Source organism: Pithys albifrons, chromosome 5 (assembly GCF_047495875.1).
Source record: "Pithys albifrons albifrons isolate INPA30051 chromosome 5, PitAlb_v1, whole genome shotgun sequence".
NCBI lineage: Eukaryota > Metazoa > Chordata > Aves > Passeriformes > Thamnophilidae > Pithys > Pithys albifrons.
The window spans coordinates 73,893,627-73,914,634 of record NC_092462.1 but is presented as its reverse complement, the minus strand read 5'-3'; the positions used below and the strand labels follow the sequence as shown (position 1 = coordinate 73,914,634).

At 50.3% G+C, this 21,008-nt stretch overlaps 1 protein-coding gene across 2 annotated transcripts in view; it reads left to right on the top strand.

Moving 5' to 3' along the window:
• The first annotated feature begins 5,187 nt into the window (after positions 1 to 5,187).
• The window catches only part of DDRGK1 (DDRGK domain containing 1), a 39,755-nt gene continuing 23,934 nt past the window's right edge, over positions 5,188 to 21,008 (top strand). Inside the window, exons 1-2 of one of the 2 annotated variants that reach the window (XM_071557072.1) lie at positions 5,188 to 5,318; positions 12,662 to 12,826. In XM_071557072.1, coding sequence (XP_071413173.1) covers positions 5,231 to 5,318; positions 12,662 to 12,826 — 253 coding nt within the window. In that variant the 5' untranslated portion in view covers positions 5,188 to 5,230. The remainder of the gene's footprint in view (positions 5,319 to 12,661; positions 12,827 to 21,008) is intronic. The other variant, XM_071557071.1, reaches the window with a different exon arrangement.

Sequence of the window (21,008 nt, the reverse complement as noted above, 5' to 3'; positions counted from 1 at the left end):
AGCACTGAGTGCCATGTCTGGTCATTCCTTGAAGCCCCCCAGGCATGGGGACTCCCAACAGGTCTTTTCTAGGGATGTGGCCATTCCAAAGAAACACTGGTCAAGAGTCATCTGGAATAGTTTAGAGCCAACAGAGATGAAGAAAACATGCAGATGAATTGGTGGAAAGTCACCCACATTCAGAGATGCAGTAACAGCCACACAGTCTGAACTAAGTGGTGAAGTCATTAACCTGGCACAGCCCCTGCTTGAAATCAGGGACATTCAAACCTATCACCTTGTGTGGCTTCACTGCTCACCAAAGAGCCTTTGAAAGGGTCTGGGTTTGTGGCCACAGAGATGAAAGCCTCTGAATTTCAGTCACAGGGATTTCACTTCCCCACTACTCTTGTCTTTAATTGCCCATTAGCACAGCAGTCTCCATCTCCAAGTATTTTTGAAAACCTGCTCAAGAAATCCTTAGCCTGGCTGGTTTTATTTTAGATTTATATCTTTACTGGCATTATTTGTTTCAAATCCTCCCCCAGCTTCTAAGGTGAAAGAGGCCTTTACCTGACCCAGTCCCACTCCCTGCATCCCTCGCACACCCTGCCCCAGAAGAAGCTGTGCAGAACCAGACCAGACACTTAAACCCTCAGGGCAGAAGTGAGCTGCCATGAAACACAACACAGTGGGAATCACCTCACAGTGATTCTGAGCCTCCAGATCTACAGCACCTCCCTGCCCTCTCCAGCTCCTTGACAGGAGGTTGGAGCAGGTGGGGGTCGGGCTCTTCTCGCTCGTCAGGAGTGACAGGAGGAGATGGAACAGCCTCAAGTTGCCCCAGGGGAAGTTTACATTGGATATTAGGGAGAAATTCTTCATGGGAAGGGTTGCCAAGCCCTGGAATAGGCTGCCCAGGGCTTTCAGCAGTGACCTGGGAGTGTACAGGAGACAGAAACCCAGGGCTGTGGTTCTGCTCCTGAGCCCTGGCAAACTGTCCCCTTTGCACAAAAACCTCAGAGATTCTGGAGCAAGAGACCAAGACAAGCAGGACCTCATTTTCCTCTGCCACACTATCATCTTGTTTTCATGCATGTCTGTAGTTTTGGTTTCAAGAACTAGGACTCTGCTTTGATTATGACCATTACTTGTATTTAAATTCCTCTTTTAAGGTAAATTTGAAAGTTATCTCAAGAAACAATAAACCATCTTCTTTCTCTTGTAACAAGTGACCCAAGTAGAGCAGCAAGAAGGAAGCAGCAGGGTCTCAACAGAGCAGGACAGGTCCAGCAAGGTTCTTCAGAGCTTTGGGGAGGAGCTGAGCTCCAGATGGTGCACTCAGATCCTGGGTGGAGCTCACCCCACATTTGGGTTACCAGCTCATTGCCCTGCCACTATTAAATAAACCTGCACCCTGAGTCAGACACTTCCCAGAGTCTGATCCTGCAATCCACCAAGAGCTTCCTGGAAGGTGCTTTGTCCCACTGGCACAAAGGAGTGGATCCAGAAACACTCCCATTCATTAACACTTTTATAAATGAATATTTAGAAGAATGCCGGAGGTCCATATCCAGGTGGGAGGGAGGGAGCTGGCAGGCAGCACTTGCATTTTTGCCCCTGTAAATATATTCTGTTACCTGAAGGTCCCATCCATGCTGTAAATCCAGGCATGCCCAGGCACTGGGAAGTATGAGAGAAAATGAGAGAAAATCCATGAGAGAAAATGGTTAGAAAGTTCCCCTGCATAAGCTCAGGTGCCAACCTGTGCTCTCCGAGATAATTCCTGGGCAGGGCTCAACACACAAACACCAGTCCAGGAACAACTCCCAGCAGGGAGTTTGCATCCAGCCACCCTGTCCTGAAAGGCAAGTTTACAAGTGTGGAAGAGGGAGTTTTGTGCCAGTTGGCCACAGGGCCCAGCACACACTAAGTTCCTGGATGCACTTAGTTTATTAGCAGAGATGAAGCTGAATTGCCTCTACTTAGAGGCTCATTACCGGACATCGATCCTGACGCCACCTGAATCCAACCCTCTGGGATGCTCTGCCAGCTGGATGAGTTCTCCTGATCTCACACAAGTGGATATCCCTCCAGCACTGGAGGGATTTAAATTTAAAGGGATTTTAAGTGTGGGTGTGGCACTTGGGGACATGGTTAGTGCTGGGGGAATGTTTGGACTCCATCTCAGAGGGCTTTTCCAACCTTAATGATTCCATGATTCTATAAAATTTCTATATACAGTGAAGAGTCTGAGGGGGGAATGTGCTATTTAAGCCTTGGCCAAAATAAATTGAAAAGATCTATTTTCCCTCAAATCTCCCTGCACCAGGATCAGGGGCTGCCCTCACACTGGGTGAGAAAATAGGGAATGGATGACTGTGATTCAGGACTTACAGTTGCAGGGATAAGGGGGAAGACTTTTACAATAAAAGAGGGTAGATTTAGATTAGATATTGGGGAGAAATTCTTCCCTGTCAGGGTGGGCAGGCCCTGGCACAGGTTGGGCAGAGAAGCTGTGGCTGCCCCATCCCTGGAAGTGTCCAAGGCCAGGTTGGACAGGGCTTGGAGCACCCTGGGGTGGTGGGTGGTGTCCCTGCCCATGGCAGGAGGTGGCACTGGATGAGCTTTAAGGTCCCTTCCGACCCAAAGCATTCCATAATTTTGTGGCCCCAGCACAGCGCAGTATTTCCAAGACTGAGTGGGCCAAGTCACGCTCCAGCAGCCACCACTGAACTCCATCACCACCCACAGCTCATCACAGCCTCACACACATTTCCCATGTCCTGCTGCAAAGTCAGCCTCAAAATCCTCTGTAACTCACAAACGGTTATTAAGGAAACCAGAGGGATTTTTCAGATCTAAATTAGGAAAAATACAAAAAGCCTTCTGGGAAATACACCCCAAGGGGTGTCAAATGTTCCTGAAGACTCTGGTGTGTAACAAAACTGCCCTGAGCATCGCAGACTCCGACATTCCTGTGTGGTTAAAGCTCAGATTCCGCACGGGGTGTTAGTGACACCTATAGGAAAATCTCCTCTGCTCCCTCTGCAGCCCAGAGAGGAGCAGGTGTCATCTCACTATTAATGTTATCTACTTATTAAAGGCCACAGGGACCAGGCAAGCCAACAAACACTCATCACCCACACTGTGTGTTGGCTGCAGGGCAGGGCCATCAGCTGGAGGACAAACAGGGCCTGGGAACCTCCAACGTCACACCTGCTTTAGCCAAAGCAAAGCACAAAGTACAGCAGAGTTAAACAAACTGAATAAAAAGTAGAATTTCTGTAATATTGCTTCTGTCTGGAGGCATCCCTTGAGGTTTTGGCAGTTACAGGACTACAGAACATTCAAACTTTAGAGCATGTGGTATTTTTAAAAAAATCAGTTTGTTTTCTAATCAGAATGGATTTTAAGGAAGTGAAATAAAAAAGGTGGAGCCAAGTGAGGGTTGGGCTCTTCTCCCAGGTGACAAGTGACAGGACAAGAGGAAACATCCTCAAGCTGTACCAGTGGAGGTTTAGGTTGGATTGTAGGGAAAATTTCTCCATGGAAAAGGTTGTCCAGCACCGGCACAGCTGCCCAGGGCATGGGGGGAATCCCCATCCCTGCAGGGATTTCGAAGCCCTGTGGATGTGGCACTTGGGGACATGGTCAGTGGTAGCCTTGGCAGTGCTGGGGGAATGGTTGGACTTGATCCTAAAGGACTTTTTCAACCTAAATGATTGCATGAAATCCAAACACAGCCACTTCAGAGCTACTCTGAAGAAAATGAATTCTATTCCAGCACAGGAACTCTCATTAAAGAGACATCATTGCTTAAAAGATGCAGAAGAAAATTCCACAATTCAATCAGGTTTTATTTTTACAAGCAATCCTGACCATTACATACAATATAAAATAACCACTGCCTGAGGGGTACCCTGGAAATAACCACCAGAGAAGCTCCAGTTCATGATTAATCTGACTGTGTAGAGGCCTCATTCTCCTTGTGTCTCAAAAGTTACCAGAGGACACATTTTCTCTGCACACAGTGAGTGTGGGACCAACCTGAGACAGAAAGAGACCCCTGGAATAAAGAGGTGCTGCCACTGGGACTTGGGGGTCTTGGTGGGTGAGAGGTGGGACATGACCCAGCCAGACCCCCCCATGTTCTGGGTGGTCCCACAGCATGGGCAGCAGGGCAGGGCAGGGGGGATTGTGCCCCTGTGCCCCCCCCAGGGGAGCCCCCAAACCCCCCAGAGCTGCCCCAGCCCTGGGCAACAACAGCCCAAGGCCGTGGAGCTGCTGCAGCGAGTGCAGAGGAGGCCCCGGAAATGGTGCAGGGCTGGAGCCCCTCTGGGCTGGAGCCAGGCTGGGAGAGCTGGGGGGGTCACCTGGAGAAGAGAAGGCTCCAGGGACACCTGAGAGCCCCTGGCAGGGCCTGAAGGGGCTCCAGGAGAGCTGGAGAGGGACTGGGGACAAGGCCTGGAGGGACAGGACACAGGGAATAGCTTCCCACTGCCAGGGGGCAGGGATGGGTGGGATATTGGGAGCCCCTCTGGGCTAGAGCCAGGCTGGGAGAGCTGGGGGGGTTGTCCCCCCTGAGCCTCCTTTTCTCCAGGCTGAGCCCCCCCAGCTCCTCTGGGCAGCTTGGATTCCTACATTTTTACCCAATTAAGCCACATCAGACACTGGTCTGGGGGCAGCTTAGAATCAGCCTGTTTTGACAGAGGGACGTTTGCTTTGGCCCGGGACAGCTCACGACGTTATTCCTGGCACGCTCCGAGCCAGGCAGCTCCGGCTTCATCCCAGAGACGTAAGGCAGAAGGTAGAGACTGCTCAGAGGTGTCACTTCAGCTTCCCCACGGCCAGGGACGGCCCTGACAGCGGGGAGGGCCCGCCCAGGGTGACCCCTACGCAGGCTCGCGGCTGAGGATCTCCACACCCGCCGTGTGCGTTGGGCGGACGACTCAGCGGGCAGCCAGGCCCACGGACACCACACTCAGGGCCGGTTTTGCCTCACCGTCTTTAATTTCCGCTCCAATTCCCGCTTTAATTCCTCCTTTCACTCCTCTCCCCGCGCCCTCCCTCAGCGCCCGCCTCAGGGCCCCTCCCGCGGGATGCCGCGCCGCGCCTGCCCCGCCTGTCCCAACGGCCCGCGCCGCTCCACCACAGGCACCCCGCGGGGCAGCCCGCGCCGCGGGGGCCTTGAGGCAGGGCAGGGGACGGGGCGTACCAAGCGCGCCGTGGGCGGGGCCGCCGCTGCGCGATGGACGCCGCTCTGCTCGCCGCTGCCGCCGTGCTGCTCGCCGTGCTGCTCTTCTTCGCCACCCGCCTCCGAGGCCAAGCCAGGGCAGGTGGGTCACGGCGCGGCGCGCACCGGACGGGCCGAGCCCCCCCCCCCCACCCCGAGTCCCCCCCACCCCGAGTCCCCCCCGTCCGTTCCGGTGGGCGCGGCCCTGCTCGCAGATGGGTCTGTTTGTGGTTACGCGGGAACCGCCAGGGGGCGCCACGCCTCGGGCACCCCTCCGGGGGGACCCGCCATGTTGGGGGGGCCGGGGGGGTTTGGGGGGGGTCTCAGGGGGGAGTTGAGGGTTTCGGGGGAGAGTTGGGAGTCCCGGGGGATGATTGGGAGTTCCGGGGGGGGGGGGGGGGGGCGATTGAGAGTTTCAGGGGGGCGTTTGGGGGTCTCGGGGCGGGTTGGGGGATCTCGGGGGTGTTTGGAGGGTTTCGGGGGAGAGTTGGGGATTCCGTGGGATTTTTGATGGTTCCGGGGGGCTTTAGGGGGTCCCGGGGGGGGGGGCTTTAGGGTCCCGGGGGGGTTGGGGGGTCTCGAGGGGGAATTGTGGGTTCTGGGGGGCGGTTGGGGGGTCCCGAGGGGGGGGCTGGGGAGTCTCGGGTGTGGGGTTGGGGGTCCCGGGGGGGGGGCGTTGGGGGTCCCTGGGGATTTTTGAGAGTCTCGGGGGTGTTTGGAGGGTCTCGGGGGGGAGTTGCGGGTCCCGTGGGATTTTGAGGGTCCCGGGGGGTGGGGAGTTGGGGGGTCTTGGAGGGGAATTTGGGGTTCCGGGGGGCGGTTGGGGGGTCCCGGGGGATTTTTGAAGGTCCCGGGGGGGTCCCGGCCTGGGCTGGCGGGTTGGGAATGTGTGGAGGGCTCTGTGAGGGCTCTGTCAGGTTCCCCCTCCAGGACTGGGAAGTTGTCGCCAAAGCTCCTCCTGCAAACGTGGGGGAAACGGAGAATGGATCCCAGAGGGCCGTGATCGGGGCACGGGGTCTCCCTGCGTTCTGTACTGGGCACACTGGTGGTCAGCGTGTTCATCAGTGACTTTGGAGGGGGGGGGTCGGTGCCTCCTCAGCAGCCTCGCCGATGACACAAAGCTGGGCAGGGGCCGATACCTCGGAGGGTTGTGCAGCCCCCGGGGGGGCCTCGGCGGGGCGGAGAGATGGGCAGAGAGAACCGTCTGAGACTGAGCAAGGGCAGATGCAGGTCCTGCTGCTGGGGAGGGACAACCTGGGCACCAGCACAGACTGGGGGAGACCTGCTGGAGAGCAGCGCTGTGGAGAGGGACCTGGGGGACAACATGACCAGTAGTGTGTCCTTGTGCCAAGAAGGCCAGTGGGATCCTGGGGAGCACCAGGAAGAGCATTGCCAGGAGGTCAGGGAGGGGATCCTGCCCTTCTCCTGCCCTCGGGAGGCACATCTGCAATGCTGGTCCACCTCTGGCTCCTCAGGGCAGGAGGGCCATGGAGCTCCTGCAGCAGATCCAGCAGGGCCATGGAGCTCCTGCAGCAGATCCAGCAGGGCCATGGAGCTTCTGCAGCAGATCCAGCAGGGACTGTGGAGATGCTGAAGGGCTGGAGCATCTCCGTGCCCAGGACAGGCTGAGGGAGCTGGGGTTGTGCAGCCTCCAGAGGTGACACTGAGGGCACCTCCCAATGTCTGGCAGTGCCTGCCGGGAGGGGGCAGAGCACGGACCAGGCTCTGCTCAGGGGACCCAGCAATGGCACAAGAGGAATGGGCAGGAACTGATGGCCAGAAGGTCCACCTGGACATGAGGGAGAACTTCTTTAATGTGAGCACTGAACATTGCCCAGAGGGTGTGGAGTCTCCTCACTGGGGATATTCCAGACCCCTCTGGACACAAACCAGTGCCATGTGCTCTGGGATGGCCCTGCTGGACCAACTGACCCACTGTGGTCCCTTCCAACATGACCCATCCTGGGATTCTGTGTCTGCTGAGGCTCCTCCTGCAAGCAGGGAGGGAAATGGGCTGGGAGGGGACAGGCAGGACAGCACCCTTGGTTTTCCCTGGCAGCTCCTGGGTTAATGTGCCAGACAGACATGAAGGTGGGCAGGCCCTTTTCCCTCTTCTGCTCCTTTTCCACCTTGCCTGGTGCTGGTACATGTTGTGGGAACAGGTGGATGATGCAGCACTTCAGCCCTCCCTCAAACAGGCTCTGTGTCGCTGCTGACCAGTGTTGAATCACAGAGCCCTTGAGGCTGGAAAAGACCTTTAAAATGCTCCAGTCCAACCCCGAACAACACAACCAGTTCCACTGAGGTGGAGTTGACCTTGTGTGGGTGGGAGTTGAGTGTTGTGGGAAGAAGGCAGATGTGGCTGTGAATTTATCAGCCTTGTTGTGCCTTCACAGTGAGAGAAGGGAGGTTGGTTGGCTGCCAGGTCTCAAATTAAGATATTTAACCAGGACAAACACTGAATTCCTGGTCAGTACCAACACAGGTTTTGAGGATATGGGGCAGTTTGGGCTTTGAGTTTGTACTGATTTTCCTGTGGGGGAGTAGCTTTGATAATTTTTAATTAAGAGGTAAAAAACCCCCACACACCTCCAGTATAAACACAGTCAATCAGTGCGAGACTCTGCTGGGGAAAAGCAGGTTTTGCTGATAAAATTTCCAATGCATTTCCCTACATAGACCTGGTCTAAATCTTATTTTTGGAAAGATTTGGAAACTGATGTAACTTCCTCATATTTCTAATGACTTGGAGCTGAGCTTTTGGTGAAAGTTAGGGATGTATTTCCTGAAGAAAAACATCATTTCCTGAACTTGACTCCTGTCCTGACTTAAATAAATCACGGGCTTGGGAGAGTGGATTCAAAGTTCTAAATTGAGGCCCAATATTACTGTTTTAAATAGTGTGAATTGTTGACAACAATAAAAAAAAACCTTTAATACTGATTTTTAACAACTTGGTTAGTTTACATTTAGGAAAATTTAATTATCTCGAAGCCTCTTTTTCAGAATTAACTTTTTGACACTTCCACATTGGCCTTGCTTTTTTTATTGTGATTTTAAGATCATTTCTACCTTAATACCCTGTTTTCCGTAATGATAAAGTCCTTTCATCAGCTGGTGTGGGCAACTTTGTTTTCTGTACACAACAGAAATTATTTTTCAAACTCACCGGGGCTGTGGTGTATTTAATATCCACAAAACCTTTGTCTTAAGCTTTTCTATTCCTTTGTATTACATGGAAAATGGAGGTCTGCCAGTAAATCTGTGTTGCCACATGGAAAGGACTTGACACCGGGGATACCTGACCTAGAGAAGTGGTGGGAGCTCTCACCTTTCCCTGTTAATGTCTGGGCTTTGGGGCAGCCGCTTCATTTTATGTTCTCCCTTGGAAATTGCCTTTTTAAAATGTTCAGGACTTGCTTGCTTTAGAGAGCTGAAGATCACAAAAGGTAAATCATAGAATGATAGAATGGATTGGGTTGGAAAAGACCTCTGAGATCATCAAGTCCAACCCTTGGTCCAACTCCAGTCCTCTTACCAGATCATGGCACTCAGTGCCACGGCCAAGCTCAGCAGAAAAACCTCCAGGGATGGGGAATCCACCCCCTCTCTGGGCAGCCCATTCCAATGTCTGAGCACTCTCTCTGCAAAGAAGTTTTTTCTGCTCTCCAACTTCAATTTCCCCTGGCAGAGCTTGAGCCCATCGTGCCCCCTTGTCCTATTGCTGAGTGCCTGGGAGAAGAGACCAACCCAAATCCTGTGCTTTGTATTTGCTTGGAAAGGTCATTTGGAGCAGCACGGTGTTTCCAGCAGGTTCATGCCTGGACTTGTTCTGCTGAGAATACAAAACAAAATAACCAAGTAGCATTTCTGGCTTTTACACATCTATTTGTGATGACCTGCACGAGACCAAAGCCCCTCCCCGGGGAAGCCAAGCACACTTCCACCTGTTGGTACTTTTTGAATCACTTTCTGGTTGAATTTCCCAGGGTTTTGCATGAATGTAGAAGGTGCTGGGTGGTGCCAGCAGGGTGGGAAGTGCCACCAGAGTGTGAGAGAGCAGCAGGTGGAGCTCTGTCTGTGCCAGCCCAGGTGACACCCTCCAGACTTGCTTATCTGATGGAACTGAGGATAAACTGCTGTGATAGGCAAGGGATTGCTTCTCAAGACAAATATTTTTGCTCTGAGCAAGTGGAAGTTTGCAATGTTGACCCCGAGATCAGCTCAGTTGGTTGAAACTTGGTTGTAATAACACCAAGGTCATGGGTTCAATCCCCTGTGTGGGCCATTGACTGAAGAGTTGGACTCAATGATCCTTGTGGGTCCCTTCCAACTCCAGAATAGTCTGGGGTTCTGTGATTCTGTTTTGTGAAGGGGCAGATTTCTATGCAAGGGGTGTAAATTTAAGTCCTGACATGCCTGGGCTCAGAAAGATTTCATTTTGCAGGACATGACTGGTGCTTCACGTCCAGTTTAGGAGAGATCATAGAATGGCTTGGGTTGGAAAAGACCTCCGAGATCATCAAGTCCAACCTTTGGTCCAACTCCAGTCCCTTTACCAGATCATGGCACTCAGTGCCACGGCCAAGCTCAGCTGAAATACCTCCAGGGATGGGGAATCCACCCCCTCTCTGGGCAGGCCCACCGATTGCTGCTTTCAGAGCACAGTTCTGCTCTCTGTGTCCTTGGGGAGGAGACACAACCAGTCTCACAGTTGCTGCCGTGCACTGGCTGAAAAGTCAGATGAAATAATCTCTGTGCTGTGCTGATGCTTCTTGAAGGCTTCTGAAGCTTCTTCAGAGCTGCAGTGCCCGGCACTGAGGTGTCCCCTGGGCTCTGGAGGGCTGGAGAACACGCAGCTTAAGGGACTTACTCAACCCATGTCCATTTTCCAGGCATCTGGTGAATTTTTTTGTTTGTATTGCCCCTTAATTTGAGGGGCTTAACTAATTAATTTAGCCTGGCCTGTCACTCTGTGAAGCTTGTGGTTCACTTGTCTCACCTCTGTAATGCTGGTCATTAATTTGCACTCGGATGGCTCTGTATCAAGCCTAATTAGTCCTTGTGTGACTAATCTCTGCATGATCTGATTAGCCTGGGGTGCCACTTCTGAGTGCTCTGCAGCTCCAGGGTGAGGAAGAGACGTGCTCAGATAATTGCAGCGGCCAAACCTCGCCCTGTGCTGCAGGAGGAAGGGAAAAACAGGAGGGACAGACCCCAGAGAGAATTGTTATTATCAAAGCAAAGTGATTTTTGAGTCTACCCTCCGTGTTCTGTGAAGCCCCCACCGGTCCCGGCCCTCCCTGTGCAGTCAGTGAGGAGTCAGAGGGAGACAGAGCAGGGCTGAACTTTGTGCATGTCACAGCACATGCTGTGTCTGGAGTCACGTAGACCAGGTCACTGAGCCCTGAAGGACCAGGCTTAGGTGTCTTAGAGCAGAGGAAACGAGGATTTTCTCCTCCTCCTGTGAAGGATGGGCAGAAATGCAGTCACTGACATTCATGTGCAGCTGAATGCCCGGCAAACAAGCTGTAGAATCCTGGAAGCAAAAAGGTTGGAAAATACCTCAGAGATCATCAGTCCAACCATTCCCCCAGCACTGCCAAGGCCACCACTAACCCATGTCCCCAAGTGCCACATCCACATCGCTTTGAAATCCCCCCAGGGATGGGGACTCCAAACCTCCCTGGGCAGCTGTGCCAGGGCTGGACAGCCCTTTCCATGGAGGAATTTTCCCTCATATCAGGTCTAAACCTCCCCTTGAGGCCATTCCCTCTCTTCCTGTCCCTGTTCCCTGGAGCAGAGCATGACCCCCTCCAACTCAGCCCTCCTTCCAAGGAATTTTAGGGATCCAGAAGGTCCCCCCTGAGCCTGCTTTTCTCCAGGCTGAGTGCCCCCAGCTCCCTCAGCTGCTCCTGCTGCTCCAGCCCCTTCCCAGCTCCATTCCCTGCCCTGCACACCCTCCAGCCCCTCAGTGTCTCCTGTCTGAGGGTCCCAGAGCTGTCCCAGGGCTGGAGGTGCCCCCAGGTGCCATTGGCCTTCTTGCCCACCTGGGCTCATGTTCAGCCCCTGTGTGCTATTGAAAAAGAAACTTCAGTCTGTATAAATATTTCAGGAAGAAAGAGGAAGACAAAAAGCTTTATTAAAACATACCTTTTTCTGACCAAATGATAATCTGTAGTGTCTGGTTGTCTTCTGTTTGTGTGAATGTTATGGAGATCTGAGAAGTCCTGGTATGTTTGACCATGTATGGGCCAGGTTTGGTGGGTTTTACTTCACTCTGAGCCCTGTTCACACCAGTCACTTTGAGGAATTACTGAGTGACCTGCAGAGAATTAAACTGGGAAAAGTGGAGGGTTTGGTTCACACATTTTACTGTGTCAGGGTTAAGCTCTGCAGCTGGAAATAAATACTTGTCTTATAAATAGATTCCTTTTGCACAAAAATGCAAACCAGTCTGTGTTTCACAGGACAACAGGAAACAAAAGCAGAGTGAATGAGTGCTGGAACTGCACAGTGACCCACTGGGCAGGACCAGCTTTGGAATTACTGAGAGAGACACACTGACTTTTGCAGGTCGAAGGTTGCTGAAAGTTTAAGTTCCAGTGTATCTCAAGAACTTAGAGAAATACTACATTTACATAACAAGCTTCTGCAGAGTTTCTCTGGCATTTAGCAGTGACCAGTAAGTGATCTGAGTTGAAGGAAAGGAGTAATTCTGTAGCTTTCCCTGAAACCATCTGAATATTTGCCTGAATTATGGTTTAATAGTTAATACTTGGCAGGATTGAGCAAGTAACGACATACACAGGTATCAGTTGGGCTTAACAACGGAATATGCAAAGCAGGTGTCAAGGGCGATGGTGTTTTACCATTATCTGATCGTTCTGCCATCACTGCCTAATAGCAAAAGGAGGTTTCAAAAAGAAAACCTGGCGGAGAGTTTTTATGGAAAACTTCTGAAGTGAACCCACTGGTCAGTTCCTTCCTCTCAGCTATTCCTGTCAGGATATTCCTCATTTTTCAGCTCTTAATTAGTGACAGCAGAGAGGAGCTGCAGTGGCCTTTGGTGTCCTGTCTGCTCTTGTATGTGTTTGTGGGAGTTTAAATCCAGGGGCAGAATGAAGTTACCCGTTAACTTTTTCTTTCAGCTGTGATTTGTGATCCTTATTTGCTCCTCGGGCTTTGTTTCAGGTACAACAAATTACATATTGACTCTCAAGGGTTTATGCTCTGAGGTTTCAATCAGATGAACCTACATCTGAGTTACGCAAGTACAAAATGAAAATAAAATTAAAAAAATAAAAATACTTTAGAAGGAGGGGGAAAAGGGTGTGGTAGACAAGGGACTTTGGGGACTTTGCTGTTTGGTGGCTCAGAAGTGAAGGCAGAAGGGAAAAACAGATGAAATGATTGGATTAAGGAGAAGTCTGTTGTTCTTTGCAGCTGATGAGGAGCACCAGCAGCATGTGGCAGCAACAGCAGCAGCAGTGGGCAGGCCCCGTGCCCAGGCAGAGGAGCGGGCAGAGGGGCTGCCCCGGCGCCGCAGGAACATGGGAGCCCGGCTGATGGCCCAGAGGAGAGCCCAGCAGGCAGAGGAGTGGAGAGAAGGTAACCCTGACCTCAGGTCATCCTGCAGGCACCCAAAGAAACCTGCACAGTGGGTGTTAAGGCTGGGGAAGGGCTCCAGCTGCCTCCTGGGGGAGGGTTTTGTTTTTCTGCTGATTCTCACCTTGACCATGATCTCTCTGACTTCTATCCCACCTTCATCCCTGGTCCCTCAGATACCTCCAGCCTTCAGCTGCAGGGTCTTCCTCCTCCTGGCTGTTTGTGGTGCCAGCTCTGCATCACAACATGTTCTTCACTTCCTAAAACCTGCCTTTGGTATTTCATAGAATCCTAGAATGGATTGGGTTGGAAAAGACCTCCAAGATCATCAAGTCCAACCCTTGGTCCAACTCCAGTCCCTTTACCAGATCATGGCACTCAGTGCCACGGCCAAGCTCAGCTGAAAAACCTCCAGGGATGGGGAATCCACCCCCTCTCTGGGCAGCCCATTCCAATGCCTGAGCACTCTCTCTGCAAAGAAGTTTTTTCTGCTCTCCAACTTCAATTTCCCCTGGCAGAGCTTGAGCCCATCGTGCCCCCTTGTGCTATTGCTGAGTGCCTAGGAGGAGGAGCAGAAAAAGGGTCACAGAAAACAATCAAAAAAGCCATTAAATCTGAAGTTGTGTTGATACACCTGAAAGTGGTTCTCAAAAACACCACAGAAGAACCCATTTTTAAACACTGAAATATATATTTCGTGTGTTTTGTGCTCCACAAGTTGCCTCAAATGTTGTAAACTTAAACAGAGTGCATTAGTTCAGTCCTGGTGTGTGTTTACATGTTATTAACCACTGTGTGGTCACACCTCTGCAACTCTGAAATAGAATCACAGAACCATAGAATGGATTGGGTTGGAAAAGACCTCCGAGATCATCAAGTCCAACCCTTGGTCCCTCCAGTCCCTCCACTCAGTGCCACGGCCAAGCTCAGTTGAAAAACCTCCAGGGATGGGGAACCCACCCCCTCTCTGGGCAGCCCATTCCAATGCCTGAGCACTCTCTCTGCAAAGAAGTTTTTTTCTGCTCTCCAACTTCAATTTCCCCTGGCAGAGCTTGAGCCTGTGCGCCCTTGTCCTATTGCTGGCTTATCTTTCTGCTTTCCTGTTCGGCCATGCAGTTTAAATTTGGGAAAACAGAATCCACACCTTGCATTTATTACCTTGCTGTAGTGAAAATACTGATTTCTTGCAAATCCATGTGAAGCATTAATTTCCCAATGAAATCCCTGCAAAATGTGGGATTTTTCATTCCAAGGAGCCACCCAGGGGGTGGTCAGGATCAAGCTGATTCCCTCGAGGTCACAGCCCAGACTGCAGCATTTTGCCAGCAGGTTGTTGACAATGTGTTGTGTCAATGCTGTGCTGGATTTGCAGTTGGCAGCTGCATTTCTGTGGTGTGCTTGTGGACAAAAATACAGTGATAAATAACACCCTGCAAGCATCACTCCCTTTTCTGCTGAAACTTCACACATTATTATCTTTATTGCTACAGAGATGATATCACCATGATTCACCTCACTGGATTCTTTCCACTTTCAGATTGTGGGTGAAGTGCTCAGGGTTCTGCTCAAGTGGGGTTTGCTTTTCCTGGGTTTGCAGTGGAGATCAGAGCACCTTTTTGGTGTGCAGTGATCACACATCTGTGTGATGCCTTGACAGTGACCAGCTGCACTTTGGTCAGCTTTTCTTGCCCTGCAGTTTGTAGAAAGCCTCTTGCTCTCATGTTGACAGGTAAATGTGCTTCCCAAGCTAATTATTTCACAGATGGGGAATGGACAGGCCTGAACTTTTCAACTTTAGTTATTTCTGCTCATGTGATAACGACCTGAAAAGAAATTGGAATCTAAAAATATTTAGTTTTCAACTCCAGACATCAAAAGTCTGAATGCCAAGGCTGGCAGGGAAGCTGTCAAAGCAAGTGGATCATCTCATCTTAGTCACTTCAGCAACAGAGGAATCTGTGTCATTGGGCTTTATAAATAATTCTTTTGCAGCTTTCTGTACATCAGATGCAAGTGCTGCCTCTCTTGCATGAAGTTTCCTTTGAAATGACATCTCTCTTTTATTTGTTTTCTCTTAATTCCTTTTCCAAATTAAAACAGCTTCTTGCTCTTTGCTTCTGTTTTGTGCTTCTGTCTCTGTGCTGCAAATCTTTTAGCCTGGCCCTGAGCTACACCTGCAGTGGTTTGGAGTTTGGGCATTTTTCCCCTTAGAAAAGGATGTCACATGTTTTAAAGCCTACTCAGTGGATATTTTGTCTTGTGCCATTGCAATATAAAGCAGTTTGGGGCAATTCACTGTCTCCATTTCAACCTGTTGAAATAGCCAGTTCTCCCCAAAACACTGTTTGTGTTCCAAAAAGTGGTGGATTCCTGTGGAGGGAGAGCCCAGAGTGCCCAGAGTGATGCTGGTGCCAGGCAGTGCAGCACCAGCTGGGGCACCCAGGGCTCAGGAGCAAAGTGATTGGGCAGTTTATCCAGAAACACCAAAACCAAACCAGTCTGGCTTCTTCAGTCTTGCCCTGTAGATGCTCGTGTTGCTTTAGAAGAGTTCTGAACATCTGAAGTGGATTCTTTTGTCATTGTGGAAGTTTTGAAATTTTTTACTACGAAGTTTCTGTTCTGTGTGTGGAATTTCCACTCTGGGCAAGTGTTGAGCTTTGGGCAAAGCTGCCTGATCCTGCTCTGTGTCTCTTTTTCTGCCAAGAAGTGATCTCTACACCAGCCCAGGGCTGCAGGATGTCCAGGACTGGCCTCAGTCATAAGATCATAGAATGGATTGGGTTGGAAAAAACCTCCAACATCATCAAGTCCAACCTTTGGTCCAACTCCAGTCCCTTTACCAGATCATAGCACTCAGTGCCATGGCCAAGCTCAGTTGAAAAACCTCCAGGGATGGGGAATCCACCCCCTCTCTGGGCAGCCCATTCCAATGCCTGAGCACTCTCTCTGCAAAGAATTTTTATCTGCTCTCCAACTTCAATTTCCCCTGGCAGAGCTTGAGCCCATCATGGCCCCTTGTCCTGTTGCTGAGTACCTGGGAGAAAAGACCAACCCCCACCTGGCCAGAACTTCCCTTCAGGGAGTTCCAGACAGTGCTGAGGTCACCTCTGAGCCTCCTCTTCTCCAGGCTAAACACCCCCAGCTCCCTCAGCCTCTCCCCACAGCACTTGTGCTCCAGTCCCTTCTCCAGCCTCGTTGCTCTTCTCTGGCCCCGCTCCAGCCCCTCAAGATCTTTCCTCAACTGAGGGGCCCAGAACTGAACACAACACTCAAGGTGTGGCCTCCCCAAGGCAGAGTCCAGGGGAAGGGTCACTGCCCTGGGCCTGCTGGCCACGCTAGTTTGGATCCAGGACAGGATCCCCTTGGCCTTCTTGGCCACCTGGGCACACTGTTGGCTCCTGTTGAGCTTCCTGTCCCTCAGTCCCCCCAGGTCCCTTTCTGCCTGGCTGCTCTCCAGCCACTCTGTGCCCAGCCTGGAGCGCTGCAGGGGGTTGGGGTGGCCAAAGGGCAGGACCTGCACTTGGCTTTGTCGAACTTCATCCCATTGGAATCAGCCCATCTCTCCAGTCTCTCCAGATCCCTCTGCAGAGCCCTCCTGCCTTCCAGCAGGTTGACACTCCCTCCCAGCTTGGTGTCATCAGCAAATTTGCTGATGATGGACTCAATCCCCTCATCTAAATCATCAATAAAGACTTTAAACAGGACTGGCCCCAACACTGACCCCTGGGGACACCACTGGTGACCAGCTGGATTCATCCCTCACTGAGGAGGCTCTGGCCACATCTGTGTTGCTGTCACAGCCCCAGAAAGTGCAGGCAGGTGGGAGCTGCTGCCACACCAAAGTGCTCTGCCTGTTGTGGGCCAGTTGTGCTGACTCTTGGAAACAGCCTCAAAGCAGCTCCTGCAGTTGTGGTTTAGCACCAGGGTTTTGTGTTTTCCATCCAGCAATCAGATTTCAATTCCAGAATCAGAAAAGAAGCTTCAAGGGTAAAGTGGTAGCTCAGAGTTTCTGCTGCCTGTGCTAAATTGTATTTGTGCCAGGAGGCAAAGCTCTGACAGAGTAATGGGGGATGAAAAAAAACTCCAAGCCCTCCAGGGGAGTAGGAGCAGAATCTTGAAAACTTCTGATTGTCTCTTCTGTAGCTGAAGTCTGATTTACTTGCAGGTTTGGATAAGGAGGTAATACAGACAAGGATGGTAAAAGATTATTTTGAATATTCAAATCTACAGTGGAACTTTATAAACCAGGTTGTAATTCTTCCTTTAGCTCAGAGGGGTAAGACCCTGAAATTACTCACGGATTGTCACAGAGAGAAAACAAGAGGTGAAGCCCTGACTTTCTCACCAGAATGACAGCACAGAGGGTAGGTGGGTTCTGAGTGGGCTGTGCTGGGGGACAGACCCCACCTGGGTGCCCCCCCTGTCTCAATGTGCTGGGCAATGTTTCTCAGGGATTGGTTGAGTGCTCACAGGAGGTGCTCAGTTAGAACATCAGCATCTGTAAATACCATCTCTGATGGCCAAAGCTTGCTGGGGAGACACTTTTCCTTGGTGACAAAGTAATTCTCAAGATGACTGAGACCCCCTGAGCGTGTTCCCACCAGTGTGACTTCCAGGCTGGCTTTAGAAAAATGGGTTTGATTGCCTTAAATTGCCTAATTTAATTCCAGCCACAACATTCCTGCCTTTGCTGCAGCCCTGTTAAATGTGTGTGTGTGTGTGTGTGTGCACACTGGAGCAGAGTGCTGAAGCCTTTCCCTGTGGAACAGGAGTCTGGAAGCAGAGCTGTGGATTCATGTGGTTGGGTTGATAGCCCAGCCAGCAGACTTAATTAGCTCTGTTGTATCTTAATTTCAATTGCATGCAGACAGAGGTGGCTTTGTGGGCAGCTGCAGCCCAGATGAAAAGGAACCTGCTGCAAGGCATAAATGGGTGAGGGTTTCAGGCATTAATCATTTAGGGCAGGAGAGGCCAAGCTGGGCAGTGGGAAAGGGAATAAATTGGAGGTGGGTGGAGGGTTGTTTGGGGCATGGGGTGCTGTGAATAAATAGCATTGGCCATTTTCCAATTTCAAATCCATTTATTCCCTGCCTGAGGAGGGTGTGCGCAGCTCTTGTGTGTGCCTGACTGATGCTCTGAGAGCATCCACTTGGGCTCTGATCACATTTGGGTCAACATAAAGGTGTTTTGTTGAAACCTTTTACGTGGTTGCTGATAGTGTGCAGAAAAAACAGTTGTCCAGGTCTGCAATTCAGTTTGTCCTTCCAAACCTGCTTCTTGGGAACACTGCAAAGAGCTCAGGGGTGAAGCAGGTACTTGGACACTGCATTTTTTGTTTCCTGGAGCAGAGAGTGACTCAACCATCTGATGTTCCCATAAAATATTTAATACTGCAATTTCCTGTCAAGTAACAAGGAAATAGTGAAGATGAACAAATAATGGCAGGAATGGTGGGATCACCTTGAGTGTTGTGTTCAGTTCTGGGCCCTTCAGCTCAGGAAAGAGATTGAGGGGCTGGAGCGGGGCCAAAGAGCAACGAGGCTGGAGAAGGGACTGGATGTGGCACTGAGTGTCCTCTTAAACACCTCCAGGGACAGAAAATCCACCATGTCTTGATCCAACCCTACTGTGATCACAGAGTGCCCTGGGCTGGTAATCACAGTGGGGTTGGATCAAGGGTTGGACTTGATGATCTCAGAGGTCTCTTCCAACCCAAGTGAGAAGAGAAGAGCAACGAGGCTGGAGAAGGGACTGGAGCACAAGTGCTGTGGGGAGAGGCTGAGGGAGCTGGGGGTGTTTAGCCTGGAGAAGAGGAGGCTCAGAGGTGACCTCAGCACTGTCTGGAACTCCCTGAAGGGAAGTTCTGGCCAGGTGGGGCTTGGTCTCTTCTCCCAGGCACTCAGCAATAGGACAAGGGGGCACAATGGGCTCAAGCTCTGCCAGGGGAAATTGAAGTTGGAGAGCAGATAAAACTTCTTTGCAGAGAGAGTGCTCAGGCATTGGAATGGGCTGCCCAGAGAGGGGGTGGATTCCCCATACTTGAAGGTTTTTCAGCTGAGCTTGGCCGTGGCACTGAGTGCCATGATCTGGTAAAGGGACTGGAGTTGGACCAAGGGTTGGACTTGATGATCTTGGAGGTCTTTTCCAACCCAATCCATTCTAGGATTCTGTGATCATTTTGGTCCTGCTGTGGTAAAAATAAGGAGGGTGAGGATCTGAGGCAAATGTCTGTTTGCCTGGAGGGCTGTTGGACATTATTCTGTCAGTGACTCTGTACAGACATGTAGGGAGCAAACCTGCCTGCCTGGCTGATCAGTCAGTTGGAGAGCAGGACACAAGTTGTGCAGCTCAGGATTTCTGTCATTTGAAAGGGTGTCTTGAACCAAAACTTGCTCCTGTTGGTGGGAGGGGGTGGCATTTTTGTTGGCTGGTGCGGTGACAAAGAAAGAGACTTCTCCAGTAAAGGAGAGCAACCTCCCAAGTGTCTCCAGCAGAGCAGAGACCACTGAGCAACCCTCTGGGGGTGGTGGGTGTGCTCAATAAAAAAAAGAGAGGACGTGCCAGGAGAGCCTGAACAACCCAGGACATTTCCAGGGAAGATTCCAAGGGTTTAATTTTGAAACACACTCACTTCCACATCTTAGGAATGACCTCTCTGACTTGTTGCAAAAAGCCTTGCCAAAAAATGGGACTTTGTTTGAGCTGTTGTGTTTTGGTTTGGTTTTTTAACAAACTGAAAGTAAGGATTGCATCAAAGAAATAATCTGGGTTTGTCAGGTTACTTTTATTATTTATTCCAAACTGGTGCAGACTGTGGGCTCTCCACTTTTGGCAGATTATGAATAAAACATGATAAAGAAAAGTTAAAGTCCAACAGAAATGATATAATAAGTTCCTCTCTTCTTTTGCATGGAAAGACTTGGAGATCAGAATCTCATGTTTTTCTTTATAATTCTTAATCACTATTGAGAAAGAAAGCAGAAAAAAAAGAAAAAAGGTTTTGAAAGCTTTAAAAATTATAACTGGACATGTTAAAGTGTCCATTGTTGCTTTGTGGAGCATCTAAATGCAGCATTCAGATCTTTCAGCTAAAAAAGGTTTGCATGAGTGTTTTCTGCTACTTTTTGGGGTAAAGTCACATAAAAACCAATTTTTAATCCACATTCATTGATGGATGTTGTGCCTAAGTTTGAGCTGCTGGAATTTCTTGAAATAAGAAGCATTTTTTCTAAGTGCTGAAAGATGTGGAAAATGTGTAAATGTAGAAACAGCAAAGGGAAATGGAGCTGTATTAATTGTGGTGCTTGAAATAATTTTAATGCTTCATCAGTAGAAAAACCTTTCTAGTACAGTTAAACTTTGACTAATATCCCAACTAGTGAATCAAAAGTCAATTCTGAGTTGTTGCTACTCATACAGTGACTTTGGTGTTGTCAAAGTGCCCACAGTGTCTGCCCTGGAGCCAGTTCAGGCCCAGAAGGTGTGGAAGGGAGAGGGAGGTCTGTGGTTTCTCAGTTCTGCCAAATGACTTTATTTGAGAATAAACTTCATCATTTGGAGTTCTGCTCTAAAGGTCTGATGTTCTTTGTTTGTGCTGCACTTTTTTCTGGCCTGTGTGTTGACTGATTTTGTGGTTTCAGGTTAATAAACCCATGTCTTGTTCGGTTTCTAAACCGGGTACATATACCAAATTAAATTCAAAAATATAAAAATTATGACTAGTTATTAGACTATTGCCAGCACAGGACTGTGTCACTCAGGAGTGCCATATGGTGGGCCAGTTCCCTCCAGTGCCTGGTGTCCTCCCTCTCTTTGAAGTTAATAACATGCTGTTAATTAACAACATCTCCTGCTTTCAGGATGAGCTCTTTGTTTTCACTCGCATCTTCCCCCCTCTCTTCCTGCTTTTTAGGTGCTGCTTAAATAGTAAATTAAAGCAGCTGGCTGTGCCCAAAGGACTTTTTGGGAGTTATTCATGGATGGGAATCCATTTGCTTCACTTCCAGAACTTCACAGGAAGCAGGATGGGCCCTTGGACACAAATGACAAGGACAACTAGGCCAGGTTGGATGGGGCTTGGAACAACCTGGGACAGTGGAAGGTGTCCCTGCCCATGGCAGGGGGTGGGATGAGATGATCTTTAGGGTCCCTTCCAACCCAAACCATTCTGTGATAACCAAAATAA